General features: G+C 42.7%; 5 protein-coding genes across 5 annotated transcripts in view; 3 read left to right on the forward strand and 2 right to left on the reverse strand.

Annotated features, from left to right (window-relative positions):
- Positions 1-7,278, forward strand: part of SARC_01031 (hypothetical protein) — an 8,299-nt gene extending 1,021 nt beyond the window's left edge. Inside the window, exons 2-18 of the mRNA XM_014305265.1 lie at positions 358-466; positions 618-704; positions 858-911; positions 1,020-1,110; positions 1,338-1,425; positions 1,637-1,673; positions 1,904-2,016; positions 2,584-2,748; positions 3,443-3,570; positions 3,822-3,924; positions 4,109-4,189; positions 4,484-4,525; positions 4,984-5,112; positions 5,551-5,691; positions 6,025-6,180; positions 6,561-6,752; positions 6,979-7,278. Coding sequence (XP_014160740.1) covers positions 358-466; positions 618-704; positions 858-911; positions 1,020-1,110; positions 1,338-1,425; positions 1,637-1,673; positions 1,904-2,016; positions 2,584-2,748; positions 3,443-3,570; positions 3,822-3,924; positions 4,109-4,189; positions 4,484-4,525; positions 4,984-5,112; positions 5,551-5,691; positions 6,025-6,180; positions 6,561-6,752; positions 6,979-7,080 — 1,818 coding nt within the window. The 3' untranslated portion in view covers positions 7,081-7,278. The remainder of the gene's footprint in view (positions 1-357; positions 467-617; positions 705-857; positions 912-1,019; positions 1,111-1,337; positions 1,426-1,636; positions 1,674-1,903; positions 2,017-2,583; positions 2,749-3,442; positions 3,571-3,821; positions 3,925-4,108; positions 4,190-4,483; positions 4,526-4,983; positions 5,113-5,550; positions 5,692-6,024; positions 6,181-6,560; positions 6,753-6,978) is intronic.
- Positions 7,279-7,924: 646 nt separating this feature from the next.
- Positions 7,925-9,280, forward strand: SARC_01032 (hypothetical protein). Its single transcript, XM_014305266.1, has 3 exons — positions 7,925-8,262; positions 8,643-8,834; positions 9,048-9,280. The coding sequence occupies exons 1-3, from the start codon at positions 8,128-8,130 to the stop codon at positions 9,198-9,200; spliced, it is 480 nt and encodes a 159-aa protein (XP_014160741.1). The 5' UTR covers positions 7,925-8,127; the 3' UTR covers positions 9,201-9,280.
- Positions 9,276-10,535, reverse strand: SARC_01033 (hypothetical protein). The gene is made up of 2 exons (XM_014305267.1): positions 10,270-10,535; positions 9,276-9,885 (listed from the first exon to the last, which is right to left on the reverse strand). Exons 1-2 carry the CDS (start codon positions 10,471-10,473, stop codon positions 9,436-9,438), a joined length of 654 nt encoding a protein of 217 aa, XP_014160742.1. The 5' UTR covers positions 10,474-10,535; the 3' UTR covers positions 9,276-9,435.
- A 2,193-nt stretch (positions 10,536-12,728) lies between these two features.
- SARC_01034 (hypothetical protein) lies at positions 12,729-19,853 on the reverse strand (the record flags this gene model as incomplete). The annotated part of the gene is made up of 11 exons (XM_014305268.1): positions 12,729-13,944; positions 13,996-14,229; positions 14,429-14,547; positions 14,909-14,973; positions 15,246-15,444; positions 16,209-16,364; positions 16,687-16,830; positions 17,669-17,813; positions 18,111-18,281; positions 18,544-18,742; positions 19,264-19,853. The coding sequence occupies 11 exons, from the start codon at positions 19,851-19,853 to the stop codon at positions 13,474-13,476; spliced, it is 2,493 nt and encodes an 830-aa protein (XP_014160743.1). The 3' UTR covers positions 12,729-13,473.
- Positions 19,854-20,160: 307 nt separating this feature from the next.
- Positions 20,161-25,643, forward strand: SARC_01035 (hypothetical protein). Its single transcript, XM_014305269.1, has 8 exons — positions 20,161-20,498; positions 21,771-21,927; positions 22,102-22,212; positions 22,458-22,587; positions 22,724-23,889; positions 24,199-24,504; positions 24,687-24,988; positions 25,230-25,643. Exons 1-8 carry the CDS (start codon positions 20,344-20,346, stop codon positions 25,348-25,350), a joined length of 2,448 nt encoding a protein of 815 aa, XP_014160744.1. The 5' UTR covers positions 20,161-20,343; the 3' UTR covers positions 25,351-25,643.
- The last annotated feature ends 338 nt before the right edge of the window (positions 25,644-25,981 follow it).

Consider the following 25,981-nt stretch of genomic DNA (forward strand, 5'->3'; position numbering starts at 1 on the left):
TATATATATATATATATATATATATATATATATATATATAGCATATGTCAATTCACAAATTGATATAAAAATGTCTGCGTTTTTGTACTCACATGCAAGTAAACCAAAACTAACAGGTTTTTTGCGGTTTAACCCTAAATATTAACCTCTATGCAACCCCCTATCAGTTATATATTCATGTGTGCTTCCATTGTCATTTCTGTGTACTATGGGTGCAGGAATTTATCTGTACATCTGAATACAGGTAGGCGCGTTGTGCGGAGGTGCGCTGTGAGGGCTAAGGTGCTTGACTTCGAATTCCCTTTTTTTCACATGTCATATTTAGGATGTTTGTTCAAACTGATTCCCTCTGTGTAGATCGTACAGAAGCAGGAGACAGCATGGAGGACTACACATAATAGTATTGTAAGGAGGCCGTATACGGATCCCAGCAATAAAAATAAACCTTTGCCATCGTTCGTATTTGGTAAGTCAATCTGGAGACTTGATCGTATTGCGACGCTCTTGTGCGCGTGAGATTTGTCACGGATACTTCGACTGTAAGAAGAGACCCTTTCTCTGCCTTGAATACACTTCTTCTGCCAATGATAACAGATACAGTTTTTTTGCTTCCACAGACAAAGTATACAATGGTCACAAGACGCAGGAGATATACGATGAGATTGGAGAGAGCATGGTTACCGCCGCAATGGAGGGGTACAATTGTATGTCGCTGTCGCACCCTCTGGTGCCTTGTGCTGTTCATCTGAATTGTGCGTGCACGCGGGTGTCAATGATTATATAGCATCGTTCGAGAAGCCATCGACAGCATAACTAATGTATACATCGTTTGCACATTTCATTATTTGCGTTCGCAGCTACGATATTCGCATACGGAGAGACGAACTCCGGGAAGACGCACACAATGAAAGGTACCTCCTCATTGAATTTCCAGTTCGTACTCGCTTCAATATTGACACTTTGACTGCGGCTTTCGCACGGCATACACAAATCGCAACACTTCTTACTTTTATGTACAGGAATCAAGCAGGAACCTGGTTTCATACCACAGGCACTCAAAGATGTCTTCTCGTATATCGAGGAGTATCCTGGCCGTGAATACGTCTTGCGGTATGATGTCTTGATATAGTTGAATTGAAACTCATGCTTTTTTGCAGTGATTGGTGCGATATGTTTTAGCGCTACTCGCGGATTAAAGTTGTTTCATAATATCCCGCTTCAGGGCATCTTATATTGAGATGTACATTGAAGTAAAGTTGTTTCATAATATTCCGCTTCAGGGTGTCTATATTGAGATGTACAATGAAGTGAAGTTGTTTCATAATATTCCGCTTCAGGGTGTCTTATATTGAGATATACAATGAAGCCATACACGACCTTTTGGATCCCGCGGCACCTGAATTGAAATTGGTCGCGCACAAAACGGTACGTGTTGTGTTTACAAATATGTCCTCTCTCGATGTATGTGTGTTACCTTATGCGACTGTCATCATGCAGAATTTCGACTCGAAAGTCACAAATATATCACTTGTATTGATGCTGAATGTCGGTTGTACATTACGGCGTAGTTATCATAATCTTCTCAATATTGTCATCGCACTGCCTTAAAGGATTTCGCCGCACCTTTACCTTACAGAGAGGCATCATCGTCGCCGGAATCAAAGAACAAATAGGTAAGAGGACCATTTTTTTATTTATTTATTTATTGTAAATTGTCTCTAAAAACTGCGTGAGTTGGAGTTTTTATGCTGCTGTTTGTTGCTTCAAACATTTATCGCATAATCGCTGTCGCATCGCAGACTCGTCGAAACAAAAATCATTTACCCGCTTCAGCGTTGATCAAAAACTGACCATATCACACAATGTGTGTATTTCATGCCGTACACATACAAATAACATACAGTAACCTCCTATGAGCACGTGATGCCTCTCGTCGCCTCTGGTGAGGCCCACAGGCATGTCGGACGTACCAACTACAACTCGTTCAGTAGTCGATCTCATACCATTTTGCAGCTGGTAGGTCTAGGTGGACCGTTAACAATCTATACATGCTTCAACTGCACATGATGGTTGTGAATGCGCGCTTATGTGTACATTATGATATACTTTCGTTGCAGGTGGTGTTTATTTTTTCCTAAAATTGTGCATGTCATGCAAAGCTATGAATGGAAGGCTTGCATTGTGCTTGTGTACTGAAACGAGACTTGGTGTGTGTGAAGGCCTGTGCGTTTCTTCTCAATTGCAAGGAGTCGCGAAACTGTTGCGCGCGGGTGGCTGGAAAATCCAGTCGTTTGCATAATCTGGAGACATTTACCTTTCATGATATGAAGTGTACTTATTATGAGCGCATATCCAAAGCTGACATGTGATACGACAGAGCAGCGTACCTCCACTCCACCTTCGCCTTTAAGATTTTTTTTGAGATTTATATTTGAACTTCATCTTACGCTCCAGTGGGAAGTCAAATCGTTGAACTACATTCGTTTTTGTTGACAATATACACACGTATAGCTACACAACATCGACTCTTTCCGCTTCGTCTCTGTTTGCAATTCAATACCTCACGTCGTATTTACAATGTAGATCATCGAGAGTCGGCCTGCCGGAGTCACCCCGTGCGCCACACCCTCGCCTGAGCGCAACAAAATCGATCCTGCTGCGAGACCTGTGCGTGCCAAGGGACAGTCGAGCGGATACGGACAACAGGCCAAGAAAGAAGAGCCCAGCAATGTCAGGGTGTCCGTCCTGGTGAGTATTTACAGAAATGCTGAACCAAGCGTTATTTTAGGTGTATATGTATACACTCGAATATAACATATGCACATACCTATGGATACATGTATATCTATATTTATCTATATATATATATATATGTGTGTGTGTGTGTGTGTGTGTATGTGTATATGTGTATATGTGTATATGTATATATGTATATATATATATGTCTGTGTTTATATATATGTCTGTGTTTATATATATATATATATGTGTGTGTGTATGTATGTATGTATGTATGTATATATATTTATGCATATGCATTTTTATATTTATGTATATATATATGTGTGTGTGTGTGAATTACAAGTATGTTTATATATGTGTATATGAATATATATGTGTGTGTGTGTGTGTGTGTATTTATATATATATATATAAAGTTTGTGTGTGTGTGTGTATGTGTGTGGTGTGTGTACTATAAGTATATATATATATGTGCGTGTATGTTTGTGTGCGTGTCTTTGTGAGTGTATTAGTGTATATATTTTGTGTGCCTGCTTTTGGAGAGAGAATATGGTATATGCGTGCATCTGGTGTGATGCGCACTCAGACACTCGCCGTGTGTACTTAAAAGGTGTGTTTTTGAAGTGGTTTTTGAGATTTTGGAATAAGGATTTTATGATTTCATATTATGTTTAAATTTGTAACCTCCTTCGCCACTTAGAATCTGATCGATCTGGCGGGCTCGGAGAAAGCAGCTGATGATGCTGCTCGCTTTAGGGAAGGACAGTTTATCAATAAGAGTTTGCTGACGCTCGGAACTGTGATTATGAAACTCAGCTCGGGCACCAGGTACAGTTGTGCACGTGATCATTAGATTCGGCTGGATTTATCCAAATCAGGTGTCCTTTCTAAAGAGTTCAAGTCCTACTGAGGGTATTGTATACTGAGTGGTTGATGCCATGTGTGATCTCTATTGAGTACTTCCGACGTCGTGCGTTGCCTGCCCCGGTCAACATGTGAGGAGTATAGTGGCTCTTCCTTCAAGAAGATTCAAAACTTCTTTAGCAATTCTTAACTTTCATTTTATGGTTTTCTTGCAGCACACATATACCGTATAGGGACTCGAAGCTGACACGCTTACTGCAAAACTCTTTAACCGGAAATGCAAGAATTGCGATGATCACCACTATAAATCCTACTGTGGTAAGTACATCTCGCCTTTCATATACAATCTGGAAGCTCCGTACCTATGATGATCTGGCTCAGTACCTATAATACAAGCAATGTATTTTGAATTTCAGCGCAGAGTAAGTCAATTGCCTGACTCACGAATTCCGCCTCGGGCGTCGTTTCTACCTTCATTTGTTTTTACCGATTAAACTTCCAGAGGTGCTTCGATGAGAGCAAGAAGTCCCTGTTGTTCGCGCAAGGGGCCAAAAAAATAAAAACCGCTGCTAAAATTAACCAGGTATGTCGGCCGATTGTTGCCAAGGCAAAATATACGGTAGGCACTGTTCTAGTGGAAACCTTTAGTATAGCCAACTATTGCAATGCAAATCTGTGGCATATTGATTATATAGCAAAATGGTCTAGTACACAGCTCAGCTGATTGATCAGGAACGTGACAATCTTGGTGTTCCCCATACTTTGCCCGAATGTATGTCATAGAAGGTCTAATCACGTTGATTGTGTGATTTTTGGTCTTTCCCCGACAATTTTTTTGGGATCGTACTCACTCTAGTATCATTTGTAACACGTGCAGCTGGATGATTCGATTTTGCAGCGATACAAGGATGAAATTAAGGTATGTTGTCGACCATATCTGCATTTGCTTTGGGACCTTTCGACAAACCAACATCGTGGATTGTTCATATGTGAGGTCAACACGGCAATCAATGCAACACGCCTCCTTGATAATAGTATATTCATTACCACAACAACCAGCAAGCAGTTACATATACCCTTGCCAATGTCAGAAATGAAGTTTGATCAGAAGCTTTCATGTCTGCAATATGCATGTGTTGCATTCCCAGCCGGACGATAGTGTCCTGTATCTAAAAAGGGCAGATCCTTCTTCTACCTCGGTATAAAAGGCTTCATGCATTGAGCTTTAGAATAATTTCATGCTCATCACCTACGGTGACTTGAGGCTAATTATTTCGAGATTGATTGTAACATCATCCGAGCACATCCCATGTACCGTGAGTTGCAATAAGGTGATACAGTCTCAATTCGGATGTATCCTCCATATTCTGATTCAAGGCCTTACAAATGCGGGTGGACGAGCTGGAGTCGAATCATCCAAGGGTCAATGAACTGCAAGCCCAAATAGAAGCCCTACGATTGAAGGGCGACATGACAGAACAAGAAATGGCGGGACAAGAAAGAGAGGTAGCTGTACTATGGCTTGCTGTATGATCAATGAGATGCAACCATAGATATATATATATATATATATATATATATATATATATTATACATAGTATGTATATTATATATCTATATATTATTATATATCTATATATATACTATATATATGTATGTATGTATGTATGTATGTATGTATATATCTATATATATATGTGTGGGTGTAAATATATATATATGTATATGTTTGTGTGTGTATGTGTATGGGTATGTATGTGTGTGTATATATATATATATGTGTATATATATATATATATATATATTCTCTGCAATCCAGTGTCACTTGAACATTAAGAATTGCAGACGCAAATATATTTGCCATTGATTTTTAACTCAAACTAGCATACCACCACAATTGGCAACATAGTTTTTCTCATTCCAACCTTTGGTTGCAATTTTCAGATGAGAATTAGAATAGAAATGCAGGATGCCATCATCGCCGATTATCGCGAGCAGAAACAGAGGCTCACGCGCCAGATTATACAGTCACATCGTACCATTCAACCAACCAACGAGAGAAGAGCGACCGTTGACGAATCTGAAGTATGTTATTTTGTCACTCGCAATGACTACCTATTAGAGCTCGTGTTTATAAGCTCTGGACGAAGCCATGCAATGACTTTCGTATTCTATCTCGCGTCGTTCCTTTCCTCAACCGCTACTCCGACTCATTGAAGTGATGAAAAAGATCGATCGGAGCAGTAAACGGAACATAGGCATCTCCTCGAAAGTAGACGATGCGTGTCGCGCCTACTGTGTCGCTCAAAGCAGCGACTTGATACCTTTGGTATCCAAAGTTCCTTGCCAGTTGACATGGCCTTCGTACCTCAAATTCTGACTGAGCGACCCTATCCAATCAATTCTCTGATTTTCCAGGAGAACGGAGCGTTAGACCACATGCGCACTAACCGACACGGCCTGGCGCAAACCGCGACTCTGGCCGACGACTTCCTAAACTTGGAAGACCACACCCTACCCTTGGATGATACTAGTCTGAGCTTGATTCGGTTGCAGTCAGTTGATTCGTTGAAAGTATGTGACCTAGTATATGGGGACCACTGACCACCTTCTGATGCTACTCGACCATCAGGCACTTGCACTCACTCCTGGATGGTTGGTGCTTAACTCTCAGCTGTGCACATGCTGCACTTGGCGCATGACAGACCAGCCGCCCCAAAATATTCCAAGATGCAGTCGGCACTATATGCAGCACTTAAGCTTCGAATTTGAATACTTGTGCACGTCTTATGTTGACTCTCAATATTTATATTCCCACAAGCCGTTGACAGACACGTCGCTGATAACGTGATAAAGTACATATTTGTGCATGCTATATCGTGGTATACACGTTGGATGAATCGCCATGCATCTAAACTGTCCTAGTAAATTTGCCTTGCCGTATCTTTATGCAGGACGAGGAAGTGAAGGCCAGTATAAAAAATGACCTAAAGCAGAAGGAGATGACCATCAACACCCTGAAACTAGAACTGCAGCACGCCAGGCAGGACAATTCACTATTAGACGAGCGGATCGCGGATCAGCAAGCCGAACTCGATAGACTCACCAACCACCTACAGGCCATACACGAGGCTTTGAACGCGAGGGTAAGCGAACGAACTGCGATTTATTTGAGACCTTATTCATTGGACTTCGTTCTGATTCCGAACAGTACTACATACATCAGTACGACGTAAAGTTATATCAAGAATATCCTGGTTTTTCCTCAACTTAACTATTATTTAGGAATCATTCTCTGGGAAAATTCGTTTCTAACTTTTCTGCTCTTCTGCAAAATGTCGTATCTAAACAATTTGCTCTCCCAATTCGTAGGGCATCATTCTTCCCGAAATGGAGGGATGGGCACCTGACGTGCCAGTGACCCTTACGCGGAGCAATAGTACCACAAGCTGTGATAGTGCTACAAGCTACTAGAGGTAGTCGCCCACTGAAATGTACTCGCAGACGGACGCAAATGATATACCGACACATATTGACCTCTGTGCCCAGTTTAGGTTAGGACACGGACGTATCCTCGGGCAACAAGCTGATATAGAGATCAAAGATAGAAGCATGGCAGTAAATAAACATACCACCAGAACACTTGGCTAGTATGGACAGATAGCTCCTCAATATACATAGATAATAACATGTAGGAGATTTCCGCATTAAAATTAAGAGTACAGTTTCGATCTAACAATAACGATTCAAAATATACCTAAGCGATACAATTTTACAGTAGATATGGCGAGTGGATTCAATCGATGTGCCAGATTAAAAAGAAGCCTCGTTTTTAAAAAGGAATTAACTACACTAAAGAATAAAGAATTGAGCGTGTTACTGTAGAGTTTGACATCGGCAAAATTCACCAAACTCCCGAGAAGTCGTTTTCAGAATAAAACAGCATCAAATATACTGTTAAATCCCTACTTTTCTATCAAACCCGAAACACCAAGAAAAATCTAAACGCAAAAATATGAACGATAACTAACTTGATGACCAAGTCATTTGACACTTTTTATGCGGCGGGCACTATGTGCGCATGGGCATCTCAATCTCATCGAATCCACAGATGTCAACACATCATCTCTCAAAGTAAGGCAGCCCAGCATACATCAAAAGCACTTTTTTAACTACACCAAAAAAGCGTTTACAATTTAAACACAAAAGAAATTCGAACCGATAATTCGCTTGATGACCAATTCATTGACTTTTTTATCGGGCGGACACTATGTAGACATCTAGATAACATAGTGGTCGACTGGTTTGAAACGAGCCTCACATTCGTCCCACCAGTGCTTAGAAATTAACATATCAGTGATAACACGCTACCAAACGAGTGCACTTTCTACTTTTTCCTAACCGTGAAGTAGCTGACGGATGATAAGGATCTCAACCGCGCACACCTCTACATTCCCACCTCGAAATCTCACCTGTCCAATCAAAAACTGATTTTCCAAGACAAGCGGGGCGTTGGACCGCATGTGCGCTCACCGACAGGGCCAGTCGCGGCCCGTGTCACTGGCCGACGACGTCCTAAACTTGGAAGACATTAACTTATCCCCAGATGATACCAATTTTGGCCTGATTCTGTTGCAGTCGGTTGAATCGATAGAAGTATGTGGCCTAGTACATGGGGACCACTGACCACTTTCTGATGCTACTCGACCATCAGGCACTTGCACTCACTCCTGGATGGTTGGCGCTTAACTCTCAGCTGTGCACATGCTGCACTTGGCGCATGCCAGACCAGCCGCCCCAAAATATTACAAGATGCAGTCGACACTATATGCAACACTTGCGATTCGAATTTGAAAGCTTGTGCACGTCTTATGTTAATTCTCAATATTTGTATTCCCACAAGCCAGACACGTCGCTGAAAACGTGATAAAATTGTATATATTTGTATCTGCTATTTCAAGGTACACACCTTATTTGAACTGCCATGCAACTTAATATCACATGTAAAATTGATTGCTTTTTCCCTATGCGGGCAGGACGTGGGCGTGAAGGCCAGGGTATACAACGACCTAAAAGAGAAGGTCAAGACCATCAACACTCTGAAAATGGAACTACAACACCTCAAGCAGGAGCAATTCCTATTGAACGAGCGGAACGCGTATCAGAAAGTCGAACTCAAAAGACTAGCCAATATAATACAGGCCATAAATGAGGCTTTGAAAGCGAGGGTAAGCGAACGAACTGCGAGTTATTTGAGACCGTCTCGCTTTTTCAAAATCATGTTCACGTGCCATACCTTTCTGAATTCCGAACAGTACTATTCGTGGTGTTTCAACAACTAAACTGCAATCTTAGAATCATTCTGTGCAGTATATTGTATCTTACTTTTCTGCTCTTCTGTAGAATGTTGTATCTAACCTATCTGCTCTTCCGATTCGCAGGACATCGAACTTCCCGAAGTTGAGGGATGGACACCTCACGATCCAGAGAACAGTCTCGGAGGATTAGTACCACAAGCTACAGCATTTGACATCCGCATATCTCAGCACATCAAGAGAGATCAACAAAACATCCCTCAGAGCAAAGCAGCCTAACATGCCGTAAAGCCGCTTGTCTAACCTCCCAAAAACCAACCACGATTTGAATACGAAATTATAAACGATAGTTTACTGACGACCAGTTCATTAACACTTTTTATTTGAAAGGCACTTATATGCGCATGAGTATCTAGATAACATAGAATCGACCAGCTTCGACATGAAACAGGCCTCATATCCGTCACCAACAGAGCGTGGAAACAGACATATCACGATACCAAACGAGCGCACCTTACTCCTCCTTCATAGCGTGAAGTAGCTGACGGATGACAGGGGTCTCAACCGCGCACACCTGCAGCTTCTCGCAAACCTCCTGGGGGGTCATGGATATGCCCTGTCTGTACTGATCCTCGATCTGAGTCACCGCATCCTTGCACTGGTCCTGCTGTTCTGTGGGTGCCATAGCACACACACTCTCCAATTGCTTCTCAAGCTGCTCGACAGGGGGTGCACGTTGCTCAACCATGTCCCACAACCACTTGCACACATCGCATTGGGCCGAGTTGGCCTGGGCCTCCATAGACTTCATCCTCTGCACAGCCACGGTCTTGAAAGCTTGTAGCTGCTTGCCCACCTGCAACTGGATGGCGTCGGGTCCACATAGCTGGATCTCTTCACACGCCTCTCTGGGGGTCTCCTTTGCTAGCTTTTCGATCTCATCCTTGATCTGTCCGGTGAAGCCCTGTTTGGTAAGTGAAATTTGCGTATTTTTAATTTATGGAATTTTAAAAAAGAAGACAAAGCCATACGTTGCCAAGGTTAAAATCACCTAAATTGTCAATAATGGTCACTAAAGCCGTATGAATATAAATTTCATGTGTTTACCACTGCACGAAAAGAAGGAACTAACCAGAATATATCCTTCTTACTATGATAAGACATAGGACCAAATATAAAGCCATGCAGACGCAGACTCGCTGGGATAAATAGTTAATCTGCATGTAAACTTCAAGAAATTTGAAAATACTGATGCACAACCCAGTTTCAAGACGCTAACAACCAGACCTATCGATTGATTCTCTAAGCACTATATCAAACAATATAGATAGGCTCTTTAAAAACATACCTTGCACTCATCCTGGAAGAAGGGGATTTGCGCGCAAACCTGGTCCAACATGCCCTCCAACTGGGCACGCGTATCGGGATCATGCAACTGTCCGACACTCTGCATGCACAGATCACAGGTCTGCTGGTCATTTGGAACGGGGTCAGCAAGCACAACGGCGGACAGCGCTACAGCACTTGCGGTGATAAAGGCAGCAATACGCATATTGAGTATAAGTTAGAATTTATATGTAAAGGAAGTATCTATTTAGGTGTGATAGGTACTCGACTGGTTAGCAGTGGTTCCTTGCGCCGTCTATTTGTGTTTTGATCATTCATTCAACTCGGCTTTTCCACTCTTTGAGAAGTTCTGACTTGTTGGGGAGAGTTGGGGAGTTGGTGACCTTGGGGCGCTGGGGGGAACTATTTCATAAAAGCAATCTACACACTACGTATTCAATTTACGACACAGTTGTAACATGTCTTACCACATAATGTCGGAGTATACTAGCTACTAAAAGTCGAAGAAAATATCAAGCAAGTAAACGACATATATCGCATTTTACTATCCTCTGGCCACCTCCAAAAAGCCGGAAAAAGCTATCGCATACATCCTCAATAAGCCAATCATATCTTTGTACTTTAAAAACTGCAATAGTAATGAGTCATACTTATGTGTCTTGCTGACTTCCTGGCTTTTCGATCGTGTCAGAGTCTCGGACTGTCAGTCTGTCTGACTGTCACTGTCACTCTGTCAGTAAAATGTAAATAGATCACTCAGTAAATACATAGACAGACTTGAGACAGTACTCATCAGTCATCAGAACTACAGTTCTACAGTATTTAAATAATTAAAACCCCAAAAAAGTCATAGCCTTCTGAAAATAGAACAGTAATTTACTCACTAAATATTACTTGCCCTCAGGAATTTTATTGATTTATAAATTTTTGAGAAAAAAACCTCAAGTTGTAAATATGTAGACGTAGTGTGAGTGCGTGACCCTGACATTTGACAATTGTCATCTGATCCATAGTGACTACACGTCTGCCATAGGCCCAAAGCCTCTCTCGTCACAATTCTGCACTCTGTAAAAGTGTAAAAATGTTCTAGTCACCGGTTCTGTACTCTGTACTCTGTAGTCGGTGACACTGTACGCCTGCTATTTTGTTGAATTATTTAGGCTAATTAATAATAGGAGGCTATCGTTTCCTTCGAACGTTTAGTCCGATCAGCCATATTTTGAATTTTCACTTATATCTCTCTCTACTCTAATAAGTATACTTGTAGAGGGAGAGACATGCTATGGTTCCGTCATCTACACATCATGATATCACTTGAGTGATGAGATACATGACAGTTGCTCTATTTAGAACAAAAAAAATATAAAATATGGCCGATCGAACTAGCGTACAAAGATATGATTGTATGTATGAACCCGCCATGCCCCTTGAAGAGCCTCCTCTACTTTATGAATAAGCAGAAACCATTTCTTATTGAAGGATGTTTGCCCACCAATATGTCTGAAAAGACCTTTTTTTTTCTCTAAATGAGGTGCGTAGTACACAGAAAATCTTTATAACTTCGAGGAAAAGTTCAGTGTGAGTGTTCGTGGCTACTTGCTTTTATCGCAATTAGTTTCAGACGAAAGCAGGCATATCTCAGGAGATCATTACCTTTATATTTCTATGTATATATGTATGTATGTATGAATATATATATATATATATATAATGTGTGTGTGTGTGTGTGTGTGTGTGTGTGTGTGTGTGTTTGTCTGTGTCTGTGTTGTGTGTCTTTGTGTCTGTGTGTCTGTATGTCTGTGTCTGTGTGTACACGTGTATGTGTGTGTATGTATATAAATATTTATGGCATGTATATAAATATTTATATTATATACATGTATATATATATGTGTGTGTGTGTGTGTGTGTGTATATATGTATATATGTATATAATATTATGACATGTATATAAATATTTATAATATATACATGTATATATATGTATGTGTGTGTGTGTGTGTGCGTGTGTGTGTGTGTGCGCGCGTGTATGTGTGTATGTATTGATATGAACATTTATATGTATATGAATGTATGTATAAATATATATACGAATGTTACGTGCATGTATGTATATGTATCTGTATATATATATATATATATATATATACTTATATATTGATCTAAATGTATATTACATGTTTTTCGTTGATGTTGTTTGATGGGCACGTTTCCTCTGGCAGTTTTGCGCCTTTAAAAACTAAAAGTGTGAGTGACCTTTTTGTGCGAGTATGAACGTATGGGCACGTCACTACTAGTCAGTCTGTGAGTTCACCTAGTTGTGTGGCCAGAAACTTGCGTGCTTGAGTGTTAGCTGGCGTTGTTCGATTCTTCAAGGTGTCTCGTCTGCTAAATGTAGCAGAGTATTCTACTTTGCGTTGGATTTATTCACATACAACTTTCCTTGAGATCAGATGGAAACGGGACACGACCTTACAATTAAGTTTGCATGGAATATCAGTTGCACCGAATGTGTGTCTATATGAGGGTTTGACTGTGCAGGAGCTATATATGTGTATGTACAAATGTCATTATACAAGATATGTATATACCTCTGTATTGATTAATTCACTAACGACCTTTAATCGAAGCTACGTTGTGAAAACAGAGTTTTCATTTAGATACTCCTTGCACTTATTTGTCTCTAATATATTTCTATGAAGGGCCCATATATTTAACTCCTTCCGTTGCTGACGGTATTATAAACGCTCACCCTGGTCTCTAACGTTTGTTTGGGTATCGGGCGGTTAGCGTGGTGGCGCACCTGGCTGTGTGTGCGACTCGTTAAGATCTGCAGACAAACTAAAGCCACACATCATTTTGCAGCCATGGTGTGCATATACACACCTAGGGTTGTATACTAAGGAAGAGGCTTTTGCCGGTGCTGTTCGTGTTGTGCATGGGCACCATCTTTAAGCATTGATACTTTGCGCCATGGCGGAGAGTTGAGAGCACACAATTAAGCGACACCAAAGTACATCCGTATGGCCAAGTTGCCACTATTGATAAACCCACCATCGGTAGCAGACGCATCCTCGATTGTGGTTGGATCCGTACTGAATCCCACCGACCCTCCGTTTACTCGCAGTTTGTTGATAGTTCCTATCTGAGATACATCTAGCGGTGCCTCTATTCATTGCACACAGAAGTGTGTTTCCTCTCTGTTTTAGGGCCAATTTGCCACCGGTGACCGTGTCTGTGGTTTTAGGGCCAATTTGCCCCCCGGTGACCGTGTCTGTGGTTTGAGGGCCAATTTGCCCCGGTGACCGTGTCTGTGGTTTGAGGGCCAATTTGCCCCGGTGACCGTGTCTGTGGTTTGAGGGCCAATTTGCCCCGGTAACCGTGTCTGTGGTAGCATAGCCCATGTTATTATCACGAGATCAACTTCCACGCCATCTCTCACGACTCTCCTGGCCACATATGTAAGCTCCAGTTCAGCTGTGCCTGCGCCCACTGCCACTGCCAGTGGCGTATTAGGGTCGACTGTGATAGCACTACCCAATGTAACATCCCTGTGCGATCGGATCGTACCAACCTTCGGGTTGGCCATCTCTCCTTTCAAGATCACTTGCGATTGTGTATCGTCTGCCTGGGTGTTATCGCTCAGAGACATGTCACGGTGAATCCGACACCATAGCTATGGTGACTAGACAATCCGCAAATATCCGGTGAATACCAATATGCTTACCAATGTTTCCGCCAAATCCTTCGCAAGAGCGAGCTCGGCGTTTGTAGTCGTAACCGGGACATCGGTTCTTAATAAGGCTCCAAATGTGGTGGGGCAAATTTTCTCAGTTGACATGTTCATCAGGCATGACATAATGGAGTATGCCTCGTGGGGCACGAAGATGGCTCTACAGTAATCAGAAGCAAGGTTGTCTTTTGTGTAACCGGAGTTAACGGTCCATTTCGTTCCGGAAGCCTGTATTGATTATGTTCATTCAATAAACCGATAAACGAACTGTGCTTTGTTCTCGTAGTGCTTTCGGAGGGATTTGTGATGGTCACTCAGGAGCACACGAACACTGTCTACAATATAATCGCTGAAATCGAATTTAAACTTGCATGACAGCGTAAACGACCCCCGAAATTAAAGGTGTATTGTGTGTTTTGGCACTTACCGATGAGGATTCCATGACTAGGTCGCACAACGGGTTGCGGATGAAAGACGATGAACTTATATTCGGGTACCTCTCGCGCACAGCTTGCCCCTCGGTTATGGCTTGCTGCATCTCTCGATCTGATCATATTGAATGCAGCGGTCATTGAGCATTTTGGTCAATCACTATTTGCGTCCAATGCATATCATCGGGCAATTGTCAGTGAAATGATTGCTCGGAATAGTAGCGACTTCAATATATAAGTAGAGACGTAAGTGTATTTCGTTTCTCATGCCCACCCTAGCATATCCGATAGTGTGCGGCCTTCTCATACATGGCTAGGGGTCCGGGTGTGCCGTGGACAGCGTGAGCAAAAATTGTGTTAACAATCCAAAACAATTCGATTGCATGCGAAGATTCCTCGTGATACACGGAGGTTGTAGTCTGAGCTTCGCATAAGACCATTTCGCATACATATATCACATGCGCTAAATCACGTACCTTCATCGCCTATCTCAGCGTGTACCCTGAACAAACTGATTTTCGAGTCACCTTCGTCGCTGACGCTATATTTCAAAAAAATATACTGCGATGAGTATGATTCGGTAAGCAATATTATTTTTATCAGTATTGTAGTGTCAGTGAGTGCAATGGCCTCTAGGAAGGACTACTTCCAACCTGGGGCTGAGAGTGGTCGTGAAACACGATCTATAGAAGTGAATCCTTGTACAATTGATTCCTCAGGCATAGTTATACCTATCAATACGCCAAAATGAAAGCAAACGTAAGCAGAGCATCGCAGGAAAGTAGTCTGCGACTGCGCAGGATAGACACTTACGCGTTGCTGTCCAAAATAGCCGGAGGTAAGAAATCGTCCGCCGTCAGTCTGCTCACAGTATCTTTGAGCTTCTCCAACAACCCATTGAGGGTCTCTCGAGCCTTTTTTGGATTCATATCTTGTATTCTGCCTCTCCAACCCGCATTTTTCCATAACAGAGGCTGTAGACGACTTGCAAACAAGTCCGCCCACCTCCTACCTGAGTATTTTATAGGCTGAGTAAGACACATGCTTCTGTAACTGCGAGGACAGGGTATGCAAGCAGTACAAATGCAACAACGGAGATATAGTACGGCCATGTGCGTGTTCATTTGCTACTACATACGCATGAACATACACATGCATGTATGTCTATCGAGACAGATTCCGATTAGGAAGGCAACTGTCAAAAGCATCCGTGAGTACACAGTGACCGTTTAGACAAGCAAAGCTGTCTGCTCATGAGTGAGCTTGCAGAATAGAGTTTTTAAATCACAAATACATACAGTGTAGAATGCAGGTAAACTGCCCAGTCAGCACACTGGCACATCGTATACTTTCTGTCGAGGCGTGTCAGACCAAAAATCTCTATGGGCTTCCGACTCGGCCTAATTATCACAACACGACCCCCTTACACTAACCTTACTATCGAAAGCGAAGCTCGTGGAGAATGACCACGCCACCGAAGCCACCGAAAACGTACACAAATGTGATTTTATATCCATAACAGCTAGTGGTGTACATATATATGTGTAGACCGCCACCCGAGTGCAGGTATTGAGAGGTAATTCAGTATAGGATCTCAAGCATATTACATTCCGAAGATCATATGCATACAGAAAGACGACATAGGCCGTGCACTCTACGTTGACCAGCCTGTTATCCGTTTAAAATGAAACACGTCAGAAAACTCGAATGCATTTACACTTTAGCACCATAAGTCGAACAGATATTTCATGTCCTTGCACATTGCACACCCCTTACCATCTACGCTGAAATTCATGGAGAGTGATCCCCCATCCTCATTCTCGCATTGCACGCGATGCCACATCCCAGCCGGCGCATATAGTATTGAACCAGGTCTCAATACGAAGGTGTATATATCATCAATGCCTTCTTTGGGTGCGGTCGGTCGCGTTCCTGTCATGTGTCAATCAGGAAAATAACTGTCAATTCCATTCTGTGGATACTGGTCAAACGAACTAATATGCATAGCAGAACAAAGTGGAGTGTGACTCGACCCGAAGATCGGATAAATACAAATTCTGTAAATTAGTACTATTTGAGAACCCCTCTTGTGGAGGTAGCAGCGGCACGATAATTTTGCGCAACAACGACATGATCTGCATGGATTGCATGCTGGCCTAGCTAACATAAGTGCGCCTGAGCAAACTGATTCAGATATAGGCTGAAAGTGATTGGGTCACTGAGTTAGGTCTGCATCAGCAACTACGCAGCATACCAGTATATCCACTGTGCGTCTTGTAGTCGTTATATACTGCCTCTATATTCGTTGAGTCGGGGTGGAGATTCGTGACGATATCCTTCAGGTCGCTCTTGCAGACTGACCATCGCTTTGTTCCCCTCAATTGGATAGTGAAATTTTCTGGAACGTAGGTTGAGAGAACACGGTAAGTAACTATGTGTAGATACAAGTAGAACTGATAGCTGATTCGCCAATACCAAACGAATTGAAGGGACTGTACATAGTATTACAAATCGTTACTCTCATAGCTGCGCTTGTCGGATTATGCATCGCTTCCCAAAAATAATACGAGTACAGACATGTACTTGTAGTTTTCTTCTCGTATCCACAACTCAACAAAACTATTTATCAAGCTGAAAGTAATCTCCATATCATAAGTAGAGATGCTGAGCGGCAGATCGGGTGGTGTGCGAACAGTATAGCACTGATAGCTAGCACGAGAGTAAGATGTGCCATTGCAAATGATAAGCCAAGGAACAAGAGATGGATGATACACCACCAGAACGTACACAGAAAAAATACTGAGTACACGAACCGCATGTGGTGCAGACCAATCCCCAATAGATGAATGATACACCCCCAGAACATACACAAAAAACCTGAGTACACGAACCGCATGTGCTGTAGACCAATCTCCAATAGACGAATGATACACCACCAGAACATACACAAAAAACCTGAGTACACGAACCGCATGTGGTGTAGACCAACCTCCAATAGACGAATGATACACCACCAGAACATACACACAAAACATGAGTACGCGAACCGCATGTGGTGTAAACCAATCTCCAATAGATGAATGATACACCACCAGAACATACACAAAAAACCTGAGTACACGAACCACATATGGTGTAAACCAATTTCCAATAGATGAATGATACACTACCAGAACATACACAAAACACCTGAGTACACGAACCGCATGTGGTGAGACCAATCTCTACACACCTACCTTGCGCATCGAAGTGCCATGGTGTGTCGTGTGCGCGATCTACCGCAAATATCTCGATGTCGCCGCCAAAATCATCCACTCTGTTCATGCCGAAGTCGATACACTTCATGCCGAGACTGTCTGTAAGCGCGTCGAAATATTTTCTCTGTATGGCCCAAAGAACAATGAAAATGGTCATAGCCGTCAATATGATTAGAACGTGCGTATGTGTACGAGCTCTTGAAACGTCGAGACGCGTGGGTGCTCAAACTTCCCCAAGATAACTCAAACCTTATAACTAGATTAAACAAAAGTAAAGCACTCACGATTGCCAGCACCGTCACAGCCTTACCACGGAGCCCAATTACCTAGCATAGCTCTGTCCTTATAGTTAGATATTAGTTACAATGTACTATGTATGTTGTAAAAACCGTCAGTAAAAAGGCAAACCTTGAATACTTACCTGTACATCTAAAGATGGATTGAAGTACAGAGTGTGGCCAGCTCTGTAGCAGTTTATGGCGATATCAGGCCCTGCATCTATGTACTGCATCTTACCCTGCTTGGTTTTCATCCACACAACAACACGGGATGCCTCTTGCACCATCTCCTCAACATCTAAATCGTGGAAGTCCTGATAGGTAGCATGATAGACAGCTAGTAAGAATTTGTGGGAAAGCTTCCCATCAAACCAAAAATAGCTCGTATACACTGAAGTAAACATCTAGATTGTGCATACTGGCCATACATTTACATTTAATTGCTTATAAGAGAAGTACTCAATGACTAAACACGTGTCTTCTTCGCACTGCATTATATCTAGAGCAAACAACCAACACGTGCAACGATACCAGGCTTAGTTAAACTTCACAAATAAATCCCGCGAGTGATCTTACCTTGCGTAGCTCTTCTAATCGCTGACCCGTACCATGGACTACCAGTGCCTTTTGTTGAAAGACGTTCTTCATGAATGTATCCGCAGATAGAGGCCAAACGAAGCACTCCAGTCCTGGTTCTAACAAACTAGGTGTGTTACTGTAGGGCAGGTCATAGCCTAGTACACACGAGGCCTTCAGCCACGTTGAATCGTAGTGTCTGTATTGTTATTGTGCAGTATTGAATATATTCCGAGTTCAGTCATTCAAAATAAAAGAATCCCCTTTCATTTCTATTTGAGAGAGCAACCGCATATCACAACAAATAGAGACGTGCATATGAACGATGAGTAGGGCAGATATACATACTAAAACTTTTATCGCAGTTTGATGGAAGAATAAGAGTATATTTTGAACTTTTGAGTGTATGGCATGCCGAATATAAGTAGAGTAGGATACTGATCAGATACAAGTACACAACTACGTGACCAATAGTATGCATCTACAAGGACTAATTTTACACTTCTACTATCTTAGCGAGGGTTCTTCCTTCGGGGTATTCGTATTGAGGTCAGGTTGCCAGCGCATTGGATCAAACGTGACCACGACCCATATCAATAAAATATAGTCCCACAGATGGGACATACATTAAATACGATATATATTTGAGTTCGCACATAAGTGCAGATAATCAACAATAACCGAAACAAACCAAATATCCGATTGTATACGCGTACATACAATATGCTGTCGGTGTTTGTGACAGTGTCATTCTTCAGAGTCTGTGACTTCTCATCTGTCCTGCTCCTCACTAATCGCACCACCGATGGCGGTACGAAATACTCCCGGCCTACATGACCCTCTGGTCCAACTATGTCTACATTAGAAGAATCCGTAACACATAAGCTAAAATCAGAGCTCTTCTCCCATATTATGTTATAATATCGCTCCTTGACTACTTTTCCAGTCATTCCGGGTGCCCAGTGATCACGCACAGCTATGCATGCAATTGAAGAACGTAAAACGGGCTCATCATTACGGACTACGCCTTTCTGTGCGTTTGTGCATTCAGACAAATGCTCGTGTGTATTTGCTACATTGTCGGTATTCTTATCTAAATTCAATAGAGTATGCACAGGTTCACTTTCTTCATTCCTTTCTGCAACATCAGCTCCATCGTAGTCATCCCCTCCGCCGAAACCGAATGCGAATGCACCTGATTGCTTTTCCTTGTACACTGAGGCAATGGTGGCAGTGTTCCTAGTACGCTTTGTAGCAGCTTCGGGCGCGATTTCTTCACCTTCACGTTTATATACCGGTGTAGACGACATGGTGTCGCACTGTCTAAGTTGTATGTACGTATGTATTTATATAGACATAGAAATATATCCGGATGACACAGCTTAAATATATATATATATATATAAATGAATATATATTTACATCGCTTATCAGTGATACATGTGCCGGAACCCGATTTGGGTCAAATCAATATTTGGCGGGAATGCCAAGTCAGAGGTTTCCCAGGGCCACAAGTTCCCTATTCGATTTATATTGTCACAATAGACCTCCTTGAAGGCGGGGAAGCTCTCTCTAGACTGGCGAGATATGGTGTCAATGTATTACATATAGGTGCATGCACTAGCCTTGTTTAATGATCATATTGTATATAGGTATGTGCACATAGCTTGAATTCTAGTTATCATACTAAGTGGTCGAGGGGAGGTCACATCAACGGACCGCCGGTCAGTCAGATGTTAAGTTAAAGAATAAATTTGTGAGTACCAACGACTACATACTACCCTAAACTTGACCGACACCATGCGTCCTCAAATATTACAAGAGCTGTGGGTCTCTAGCTTAGACAGAGATTCGTTGGAAGATATTCATGATTGGGTAACATTTGTGGTGCAAGTAACTCCTGCGGAAGATGTTGATCGTCTACAGGTACCGCCAGCGCTCATAAAGATCATCCGGTATGTGGCGTGAGATGTGCCTGTGGTTAATTCTGGCAGTTTAGGATTCAAGGTTAGTACTATATGTTCGTATTTGTTTATTTTTTGTAGAAAGCTACTCTGTATTTTACCTTGTATACTTGCGGTCGAATTGCTGGTGCGTACTTAAACTAGTTTTGACAAATGGAAGTTATAGTCCTCCGTCACTAACAATACTGCATCAATACTACTCAACTCTTGAGCACCGTGTGACATTCCCACTCGTATCATGATCTCAATCGAGTATATACATGTACATATAGTATATCTGTCCTTGAATAGATGCAGAATTTCAAATGCTACCACAGCTGTATTGGTGATCTGGCGGTAAGCTTCCGATCGAATTTATTTCGCTGTCACAAACTTACTAACTTCATTGCCTGCTCCAGTCTGAAACGTGTACACACTTCATGGATATCTGCAAATTTTTTATATGCTTGTCTGGGATTTCTTGACCGATATCAATGAACTCTCTTTAAGCTACAGCAGGCAGGCATGTAGTTTTATATCGATAATTTGGAAAGAGAGTGCCACGCAATTCCGTAGCATAGGAAACCGTTAATCCAGAATCCAATGTTTGATTGGCTCGGAGGTACACGAAGTAGTGTAATGCCACAGTGTTACTGTAAAATTTCCTTCAATTTTGTAGGTAGTTCAAATACCTAGGTGTACTGTCAGTTTTTGTGTACACGTGTATACAGTGAGTTTTTATTTATTTGCATAGGTATACTGTGAGTTTAATTATTCACATAGGTTTATTGTGAGTTTTAATATTAACATAGGTATACTGTGAGTTTAACTATTTACTTAGGACTGTGAGTTTCAATTATTTACATCTGTATTATGTGAGCTTTAGTTATATACGTAGTTATACTGTGAGCTCTACTAATGTACATAGGTGTACTATGAGTGCTAGTTATATAGATATACCTTGTGTGTAGCTATTCATCAAATAATAAGTGTGAGATTTCGCGAGTTTTTTATTCTCGCTAAACGTTTGTTGACTTCCCTTCCTTTGGATATGCGGAGAATACCACAAACCAACAACCGTTGCACATCCGCACACGTAGCTATCTCAATGTGTATACACACATTCACGGATTTTATCTGCACCGCTGCAGTGCACCTGCGAATGAGTACGTGGGCTCGCATAAGCGTTTGTAAGGTTTCTAAAGATCTGATGGACAAGACTTTTTGTTGCTTTCCTAAATGACGCGCTGCACATACTCAACCCCTTCCTTGTAACTTCTTCAGTTCAGATCGAGGCTACCAGAAAACAGTCCAGAAACTCAAACAAATCAACCAGACTCATGGTCAAAAGGATGATCAATCGGCACTCGACATGTGCAATCGGGGCAATGATGAATTCCGTGCCAAGCGCTTCAAAGAATCCATTTGGTGCTACACACAGGTACAGTTCCTGATTATCAGTTTTACCAAATCTTCAATATAGCTCCAGTCTCGGAATTTTAATTATCATACACCGTTGTGCTTATATAGTGCTAGTTGAAAGATGTTTTATACTACACGCAACATATGGGCATGCCAAATACTTTCGTTGCTCTCGTATTTTGTTTTTCACTAGGGATTGCAACTTGCGACTTTCAAGTCAGCGACACTCGCGAAATGTTATGGAAACCGATCAGCCGCCTATCTGCATTCCGAGGCGTACATTGAGTGCTTGTGGGATATCGAAGTATGTGTTTGATGTGCCTGCCCTTTCGACCCATACAGACCTGATGTTTGGTGCTCGATTGTATTGGTCTGTACATACTGATCACCTCCCATCAATCCTCATTCGTACCGAATGCTTGTGGGATACCGACGTGTGCTGTATTATGCATAACGACATATTTTTTCCGCTTTGGCTATACTTTCATGTAAAGGGTTGATTCGAGTACACTCACCTGGAATATTCTCGCCTCTCCTTTTTGTTTATAGAGTGCACTACGACTCGACCAGTGCAAAACCCATGTAAAGCTTCTCAAGCGCTTTCTACGTACTGCTGATGAAGGGAAGCTCTCGATCAGAAGTGACCTATGGACAAGTTTGTCGCGCGCACCCATCGACGGTAAAATCTAGTTGATGTTCGCACCTGAGGCTTGTTTAAAAGGCAATGTATCCGCACACTACTAGAAAGTCGGCGTTAGGAACATGTAACAGTGGATGTGCTCAAACAATTTCTTATGGTTTTCTACAACGATCAGATGACGACGTGCGAGCTGCCGTTGATGCTGCACTCTCATGGATTGACTCAACTTTGCCGAAGCTAGTCACATCCTCGGCTGCAAGTGCTGCGCTGGACAATCTTATGTGTCAAAATGAGCCGATGAATGCATCAAGCAACCCCATCCGCCTTACCAACGTACTCGCAGATAGTATTCACGTACTGACCATGGAGGATGGCAGTGGCAGAGGTGTATATGTTCAGGATGCAGTGAGCGCCGGTGAGCGCATAATCAGGGATGAAGATCCTCTCGTTGTAACCAATCCGCACACAGTCGCCGCTAGTTCTGTGAATGACATGAATCGTATACGGTGTGTCATGTGTTCGAAACGATGTACTAAGCGCAGATCTGTGAAAGGTGGCAAAGACCAGGCACCATCAGCGAACGTGCACTACTCTGTGGGATGTCTAACGTGTGCGTTGTGTGTCTACTGTTCAAAGAGATGCCAATACCAGACCCAGCGGAGGCTAATATCGCCGGAGTTAAATGCTCATACAGCCGTAAACCCCACTTCGCCCAGGAAGCAAGTTGCAACCACGAATGCAAGTGACAGATTGGAGGCTGTTGCAGATACAGATTCGGAACCCGTTGCTTGTGTTTTATCTGGGCTCCAACATGCCTCTATCCTCAGCACACAAGCACGGCAAGCCCTGCAAATGTGCAGCTATCCTCAGCAACATGCCCAGCCGTGTGGTTATCTCTCCAGTGATCAATCCCTGGGGTCTCATACTGCGACGCGAACGGGGCACTTGGCCACAGGAAACTTGAAAGCTCAAGCATTGTGTACCAATGCGACTACCTTGACTTATTCCTTTGTGTCGGAATGTCTTGCGACTGCTGTGTTATTGAACGATGCCTATGGCGTGGGGGTAGAAGAGGTGTGGCATCACATGCTAAGAGTGAAATGTAATAGCGTTGTATTTACAGACATGACATCGACACCGTCGGCGAAGAAAATTAACAGAAATATCGGTAGTGATATGAGAGGAGGAAGCGCAGAATCACGAGGGTTGGTCTTGTTTGCGACCATTAGTATGGTAAATCACTCGTGTGACCCAAATGCTATTGTACAACTAAATACCGATGCAGACCCGGGAGTTCTTGCTAGTCTGTACGTAACCCAGCCTCTAGCTCAGGGAGATCAGGTACGATTTTTATTTTGACAAACGTGCCAAACGCGATAGTTAAGAAAAATCGTGTTTCAATGATGTTCAGCATATTGTCTCGCGCTGGCGATTTTCTCAATGCATGCTTTCAACTTCGCGCTCGTAAAAGTATTCTATATTGCCGTCCGTAGTTTAGTTGACACGCGTGCAGTACAATTGTTTGTCTTCATTTATAGCCGTGGACGGGGTCGGAGTCATATCCCACACGCGCATAGTAGTGTAGAGCGTATTCAAATACCAGTGATCCGTGCATGACCAAAGTTTATTTTTGCTTTTGCACCTTCAAAGATCACTATCTGCTATGGACCGCAAGTGGGACGGCACTCGCTAGGAGAGAGAAAAGTTATGCTCAAGGATCAATACGGCTTCGATTGTCATTGCATGGCTTGTAAACGCGAAGAAATCGCCATCTCCCAGCGCTACTCGGTATTCGTGTGCAAGAAGGCCGTTCCTTATGTCGAGGCCTATATCCTTCGCAAACTCGTCCCCGAATCAGTGCGCGATTGTCTGTCGCATCCGTTGCGTCTGGAGAGTGCTACCGCGCTGGTCTGCGACGGTTGTCATAGCAAATATGCAGCAGCCGAATATGAGAACGTGAGTGTGTTGGTTGATTTTTGAATGCATTTCTGTCAAACACATTTGATTTCATACAAATGTACCTTTCTCTATTTCGTTAACTGACAATCTTTCAGGATGTTTCAGTGCTGTCTAACTTGCGATGTTGTCACACCTCTAAATCAAGTACAACCCCACTTGCTATATGTGCATGTCAAAAGGCTTTGGCAAGTATCACCTCCCACATGACGACGGCTACCGACAGTATTCAACCCACTGTGAAGGAGCAATTTGAAGCCACACAAAGGGCTCTGTGTCAAAACATAGCTGTTCTTCATCCCATCACGCTGCCCATTGGGTCGATGTATGACGACCTCGCGAGGCTGGCTATAGCGAATGGTGATGAAACAGCCGCTGGGCGCATGTGCGCGTTGAGTACCGGGATCGTAGGTCGGGTATTCGGCACCTCCTCTATTGAGTATGCCCATGAATTGCATAAGCTCTCGAGTATATATTATCGATGGTATGTGCAGATAGTTTATGCTGTACTTATACGCAGTATATCTGTGCGTAATTTTACCCACCGCATACGATGAAGTCAACCCTTTTCCCGTTAAGATTCTCACTTTTTCGGCACATTTACACCCCGGTAGTACACTCGCCACTTCCGCGATCTCACTACACTTATCTGCGTTGGACTTTTACATTACATTACTGGAGCATTTCTCAGTTTTTAATTTTAAAAACATTATCTCATTCGCTAGCGGCACAAACAGGAAAGATCTAGTGTGGATCCGTGCCAGTGCAGTGGCCATCTTCCGTGCGCATGGCGCACAGGAGTACAGCGAACAAACACAGGAACTGGAAGCCATGGTTGTAAGGTGACCGAAGATTCTGTGTAGTTCTATGAGATTGCCTTGCACCAGCTTGGTCAGGTTCTGGAGCACTGCTCTATTACTAGCCGCAAATAGTATGCGAAACCACTCAGGATCAAGATCAAGGGCAGCGAAACGGACATCGCGGTTTGACCCGGTCTTAGAACTCAAGACGTCATTAGTGTCGCTTGCGGAAGGCTACTGTGTAGCTCGCAAAAGGGGGATGTGGCCTGTATATGTGTTTACATAACGAGTTAGTTAAATACCACGCTGGGATATTGTTTGAGACATGATAAAGCAGGCAAATATATAACTAACTAGCACATTTTGGATTGAAATCACTGTTCTCTATCGAGGAGTGACTCTGAACCACTTAGCACTCCTTACTAGAAATTCAACACGTTGGTATGTATGTCTCAGAAGGGATGATATTTGCCCACTCGTTTGGTATTTGCATACTACAAGTGTACCTAGTTATCACATCTACTGGTCGGAATGAAAATACTTGATTGCGGTAGGATTGTCTGCTGACTCTACTCTACTGGAGACCTCTTCTGTAACCTATGGATATGGACTTGCCCCCCTGGGCCGAATCACTAAGATGCACGGCGGTGTAGCCGGACAAGGACAAAGATCGCCCC

The sequence above is a fragment of the Sphaeroforma arctica genome (genome assembly GCF_001186125.1).
Source record: "Sphaeroforma arctica JP610 unplaced genomic scaffold supercont1.37, whole genome shotgun sequence".
NCBI lineage: Eukaryota > Ichthyosporea > Ichthyophonida > Sphaeroforma > Sphaeroforma arctica.